This window comes from Sinocyclocheilus grahami, unplaced genomic scaffold (assembly GCF_001515645.1).
Source record: "Sinocyclocheilus grahami isolate Dianchi unplaced genomic scaffold, SAMN03320097.WGS_v1.1 scaffold306.1, whole genome shotgun sequence".
Taxonomy (NCBI): Eukaryota; Metazoa; Chordata; class Actinopteri; order Cypriniformes; family Cyprinidae; genus Sinocyclocheilus; species Sinocyclocheilus grahami.
The window spans coordinates 1,764,308-1,770,506 of NW_015505485.1; the positions used below are offsets into that span (position 1 = coordinate 1,764,308).

Below are 6,199 nucleotides of genomic sequence, written 5' to 3' on the forward strand. Positions count from 1 at the left end.
CTTTTAATATAGATGTGAATGAATGTGTTGAGATATCAGACATCTGTGGTCCAAACTCAATCTGCAACAACACTGTTGGGAGTCACAATTGTACATGCATGAGTGGATATAATTTAACAGACCCAAACCTCCCTATAAACAATAATAACCCATGCAAAGGTATGAAGCAAGGAACAGTTTGTTACTATTTTTTCTGCGTGAATCACCCTTCAACTGTAACCTTTCAATTTATTAAATACATTTTTATTTCAGATATTCATGAATGTCTTGACTCAGAATCAGTGTGTGGCCCTAACTCTCACTGTTACAATTACAATGGAAGCTTCTCATGCTTTTGTTGGGGTGGATATAATGTCTCAGATGGAAATAAAGCTATTAGTAAAGGCAACCCATGCACTGGTCAGTTTTTATTTATAAGATATTCTGCATTACAGTTTGCAAATCATTTTGAACTTTTGGTTATTACATCATTTCATCATTAATCATTACTCATTAATCTTTACTTTGGTGATTTTTAAAGATTCTCATTACAAATATAACATTTCAGGATCCAGATTATTATTAGTATTATTACTATTATTGTAAATGTTGACATTTCAACTTAATTTATATACTCCTTGTTTAGATGTATTTCATAACTTTAAGTAATTATTTTTTCAAATATTTTTTTTTCATAGATATTGATGAATGTTTGTTCAGTCAATCTGTATGTGGTCCAAATGCCATCTGCACAAATGAAATTGGAAGTTATAATTGCTCATGTCTGGATGGATTCACTGCAACAACCTCAAGTCTCCTCATCAGCATCAATAACACATGTAGAGGTACTGGTGCAGTTTCAACATGAAATTTAGGCCTTAAATACAGTTTTTATAGACACGTTTTTCTTTGTGCGAACAGTTTCAAAATAATGCTTTTTCTGTTGTTGTTGTTGTTGTTTTGTTGTGTGTGTGTGTGTTTGTGATTACATTATTTTATTTTGTTTTTTCTCAAACCTTATTCTCCTTGTATAGATGTAGATGAATGTTGTGAGATACCATTTCACTTTCATGTTTTAGGTGTTTATATTTGTGAATTTTTTCTCCCCCAGATTTAAATGAATGTCTGTTCAGTCCATCTGTATGTGGTCCAAATGCCAACTGCACAAATGAAATTGGAAGTTATAATTGCTCATGTCTGGATGGATTCACTGCAACTAACTCAAGTCTCTCCATCAGCATCAATAACACATGTAGAGGTACTGGTGCAGTTTGTACTTGTAAATTTAGGCCTAATATACGATTTTTTTATAGACCTGTTTTTCTTTGGGAAAACAGTTTCAAAATCTTAGATTTTCTTGTCTTTTGTGCTAAAAAATGTTGATATTGTACTTTGTATTCTCCTTGTATTGATGTAGATGAATTTTGTGAGATTTGTCTTTCATGTTATGTTTTTACATATTTATGTTTGAGTGCATTGAAAAATGAAAACTATTTTTCCCCTCTAGATATAAATGAATGTCTGTTCAGTCCATCTGCATGTGGTCCAGATTCCAACTGCACAAATGAAATGGGAAGTTACAATTGCTCATGTCTGGGTGGATTCACTGCAACAAACTCAAGTCTCCTCATCAGCATCAATAACACATGTAGAGGTACATTTTATATTTAGATTTGTGTTTACTCTAACTTTGAATAATTAGCTACAGTTTATTCAATTGATTTTTATTTCATTTTTGTAGCATTCTGTATAAAAGATTTCAAAGTATGAGTTGACCTTCACATATGAGTGATCCAAACTCTTCTTTTCCCCGTAACTTCCTTTTAATATAGATGTGAATGAATGTGTTGAGATATCAGACGTCTGTGGTCCAAACTCAATCTGCAACAACACTGTTGGGAGTCACAATTGCTTGTGCATGAGTGGATATAATGTAACAGACCCAAACCTCCCTATAAACAATAATAACCCATGCAAAGGTATGATTGACAGCTGAAGTTCTGAACAGTAACTTTTTATTCTGACTACATTTTTTGTCAACTGTAACCTGTCCCCTTATAATTGTTTTTTTATTTCAGATATTCATGAATGTCTTGACTCGGTATCAGTGTGTGGACTAAACTCTCACTGTTACAATTACAACGGAAGCTTCTCATGCTTTTGTTGGGAAGGATATTATGTCTCAGATGTAAATAAAGATATTTCCAAAAGTAATCCATGCATCGGTAAGTTTGCTATATGTTATATTTACTGTTATGATTTTCAGGCATTATTTATTGGGAACTGCTCAAAATGGTGTCATCTTTAGATTGTTGTGTAATTTTACATATGTCTTTATCAATGTTAATAATCGTTATATATATATATATATATATATATATATATATATATATAATCTTGCTTAATTATTTTTCATTCTTCTAAAATTATTTTGACATACATTATTTCATCCTTCATGATTTATATTCTCCTTTTTATAGACAGATGAAATAACAAATGTCTTTCATGTGTTTAGGTGATTGTGTTAATGAAAATTGTTTTTAAATGATCACTTTAATATATTTTATTTTTATAGATATAAATGAATGTCTGTTCAGTCCATCTGTATGTGGTCCAAATGCCAACTGCACAAATGAAATTGGAAGTTATAATTGCTCATGTCTGGATGGATTCACTGCAGCAAACTCAAGTCTCTCCATCAGCATCAATAACACATGCAAAGGTACTGTATGTGCAGATAGTCTCGGTTATGTATGATAACCCTCGATCCCTGAAGGAGGGATCGGAGACGTCACGTCGGATGACCGACGAATTGGGATCTCGCTTAGAGAGACCAATCTACTTCGTGTAAACTAAACGAGCCAATGCACATTTACATGCGATTATTGCATCCAGCTGCCGCTGATCACAGCGTGAGTATAAGTAGGCAGCAGATGCAGCGCATATTCAGCTTTTCGCTGAGGAACCGAGCCGGTGACCCGGCCACTCAGCGGGGGTACAGGAGCTGTAGCGACGGGACGTGATGTCTCCGTTCCCTCCTTCAGGGAACGAGGGTTACCATACGTAACCGAGACGTTCCCTTTCAGTCGGTCAATCTTGACGTCACGTCGGATGACCGACGAATTGGGATCCTCACAAAGGGCCACAGGTACTGCTCTTTCCAGTGTCCTGTGGAAGCCACCTGCGCCCCTACTTTTTGGCTTAGGCCAGGGCTTGCACAAGAGGACCAGCTACTGCTGCTATGGCACTACTCAGTGAGTAAGACTGGATAACACTGGGAAAACGTACCCGTTCTACTTGGAACAGGGACGTTAGGGAAGCTACAACCTTCCCGAAGGAGGTTTCGGAAGCAAATACACATATGAACATTCATTAGGTGCATATGGATGATTGGAGGTGATTGTAGCCCTCTTGGAATGGCAGAAGTCTGCCGGGGAAAGACGGGCTTGAGGCTATACCGTGGACTTTACACATATGGGATCCACTTAGGTCTTACATATGGAACCCAGCCTTCTACCGGTTCTCGAGGATTCAACGAGTGAAGGCCTGGTGCCGGATGCTCCACCACGTCTGGCTGCCAAGGGGACGGAGGAGCTCAACAGGGTCTACTATATGGACTCTCTGGAGTGGTTTTAGAAAGCCGACCCGAAGTCGGGGCCTCTCAGTGCTTCTACCCGTTTGAACATGCGATTATTGCATCCAGCTGCCGCTGATCACAGCGTGAGTATAAGTAGGCAGCAGATGCAGCGCATATTCAGCTTTTCGCTGAGGAACCGAGCCGGTGACCCGGCCACTCAGCGGGGGTACAGGAGCTGTAGCGACGGGACGTGATGTCTCCGTTCCCTCCTTCAGGGAACGAGGGTTACCATACGTAACCGAGACGTTCCCTTTCAGTCGGTCAATCTTGACGTCACGTCGGATGACCGACGAATTGGGATCCTCACAAAGGGCCACAGGTACTGCTCTGAGGGTTACCATACGTAACCGAGACGTTCCCTTTCAGTCGGTCAATCTTGACGTCACGTCGGATGACCGACGAATTGGGATCCTCACAAAGGGCCACAGGTACTGCTCTTTCCAGTGTCCTGTGGAAGCCACCTGCGCCCCTACTTTTTGGCTTAGGCCAGGGCTTGCACAAGAGGACCAGCTACTGCTGCTATGGCACTACTCAGTGAGTAAGACTGGATAACACTGGGAAAACGTACCCGTTCTACTTGGAACAGGGACGTTAGGGAAGCTACAACCTTCCCGAAGGAGGTTTCGGAAGCAAATACACATATGAACATTCATTAGGTGCATATGGATGATTGGAGGTGATTGTAGCCCTCTTGGAATGGCAGAAGTCTGCCGGGGAAAGACGGGCTTGAGGCTATACCGTGGACTTTACACATATGGGATCCACTTAGGTCTTACATATGGAACCCAGCCTTCTACCGGTTCTCGAGGATTCAACGAGTGAAGGCCTGGTGCCGGATGCTCCACCACGTCTGGCTGCCAAGGGGACGGAGGAGCTCAACAGGGTCTACTATATGGACTCTCTGGAGTGGTTTTAGAAAGCCGACCCGAAGTCGGGGCCTCTCAGTGCTTCTACCCGTTTGAGGTGAGAACACAGGAGGACACCGGCTCCACACAAAGGCTATAGAGTCTAGCGGACGTGTTAGGGGTCGCCCAGCCCGCAGCTCTACAGATATTTGCCACGAGCCAGCGCCCAGGAGGATGCCACACTCTAGTTGAATGAGCTCGCAACCTGAATGGGCAGGGCGCACACCCTGTGCCTGATAAGCCAGGGTGATGGCATCCACTATCCAGTGGGCCCATCCTCTGCTTAGAGACGGCATTCCCCTTCTGCCGGCCTCCGTGACAGACAAAGAGCTGGTCTGAGGTCCTGAAGCTTTGCGTCCAGTCTACATAGCACCTTAAGGCTCGGACGGGGCATAGCAAAGCTAGGGCTGGCTCTGCCTCCTCCGAAGGCAGCGCTTGGAGGTTCACCACCTGATGCCTGAAGGGAGTAGCGGGAACCTTGGGCACATAGCCGGGCCGGGGCCTCAACTGTCTGCAAAGGCTCAAATGGGCCCTGCTGTAGTGCTGTGAGCACTAGAGTCAGGTCCCAAGAGGGTATAGAGGGGGGCTGTGGAGGATTTAGCCTTCTCGCTCCCTTAAGGAACCTGATGACCAGGTCATGCTTCTCCAGCAACTTCCCTTCTACGGGGTCGTGGTTAGCAGCGATTGCAGCGACATAAACTTCGAGGATGGAGGGAGACAGCCTTCGGGGGTCTTCTCGGTGAGAAGAACACCACTCAACGAACAGGTTCCACTTTAAAGCGTAGGCGTGTCTTGTAGACGGTGCTCTCGCTGAAGTGATGGTGTCAACTACCTCTTGAGGTAGGTCACTTAGAACCGACCTCAAAGGGTGCCCCGTCTCTGAGTCAGTAGATCCTTCCTCAGAGGAATCGACCAAGGAGGGGCTGTCGCGAGGAGCATTAGTTCCGGGAACCAGGCCTGGGTAGGCCAATAGGGTGCCACCAACCGGACCTGCTTCTCGTCCTCCCTGACCTTGCACAGCATCTGTGCAAGAAGGCTCACTGGGGGAAACGCATATTTGCGAAGGCCCAGCGGCCAGCTGTGTGCCAGTGCGTCCATGCCGAGTGTTCCCTCGGCCAGGGAGAAGAACAACTGGCAGTGAGAGGTTTCTGGAATATCTGTCAGCGAGGCGCCACGAGCCAGCGCCCAGGAGGATGCAACACCTCTAGTTGAGTGAGCTCGCAACCTGAGCGGGCAGGGCACACCCTGTGCCTGATAAGCCAGGGTGATGGCGTCCACTATCCAGTGGGCCATCCTCTGCTTTGAGACGGCATTCCCCTTCTGCCGGCCTCCGTGACAGACAAAGAGCTGGTCTGAGGTCCTGAAGCTTTGCGTCCGGTCTACGTAGCACCTTGAGGCTCGGACGGGACAGCGCAAAGCTAGGGCTGGGTCTGCCTCCTCCGAGGGCAGCGCTTGGAGGTTCACCACCTGATCCCTGAAGGGAGTAGCGGGAACCTTGGGCACATAGCCGGGCCGGGGCCTCAGGGATACCTGGGAGTCAGCCGGCCCGAACTCTAGGCACGAATCGTTGACCGAAAATTAGTGCAGGTCTCTTGATGTCTTGATGGAGGTCAATGCCCGCAGGAGCAAAGTCTTCATCGAAAGAAATTTCAGCTTGACCGTCTGCAAATGGGCCCTG

The 6,199-nt window shown here is 45.0% G+C and overlaps 1 protein-coding gene across 1 annotated transcript in view; it reads left to right on the plus strand.

Annotated features, from left to right (window-relative positions):
• The window catches only part of adgrf6 (adhesion G protein-coupled receptor F6), a 63,486-nt gene that overhangs the window by 44,212 nt on the left and 13,075 nt on the right, over positions 1 to 6,199 (plus strand). The window contains exons 19-22 of the mRNA XM_016293646.1: positions 1,487 to 1,633; positions 1,812 to 1,958; positions 2,058 to 2,204; positions 2,555 to 2,701. Coding sequence (XP_016149132.1) covers positions 1,487 to 1,633; positions 1,812 to 1,958; positions 2,058 to 2,204; positions 2,555 to 2,701 — 588 coding nt within the window. The remainder of the gene's footprint in view (positions 1 to 1,486; positions 1,634 to 1,811; positions 1,959 to 2,057; positions 2,205 to 2,554; positions 2,702 to 6,199) is intronic.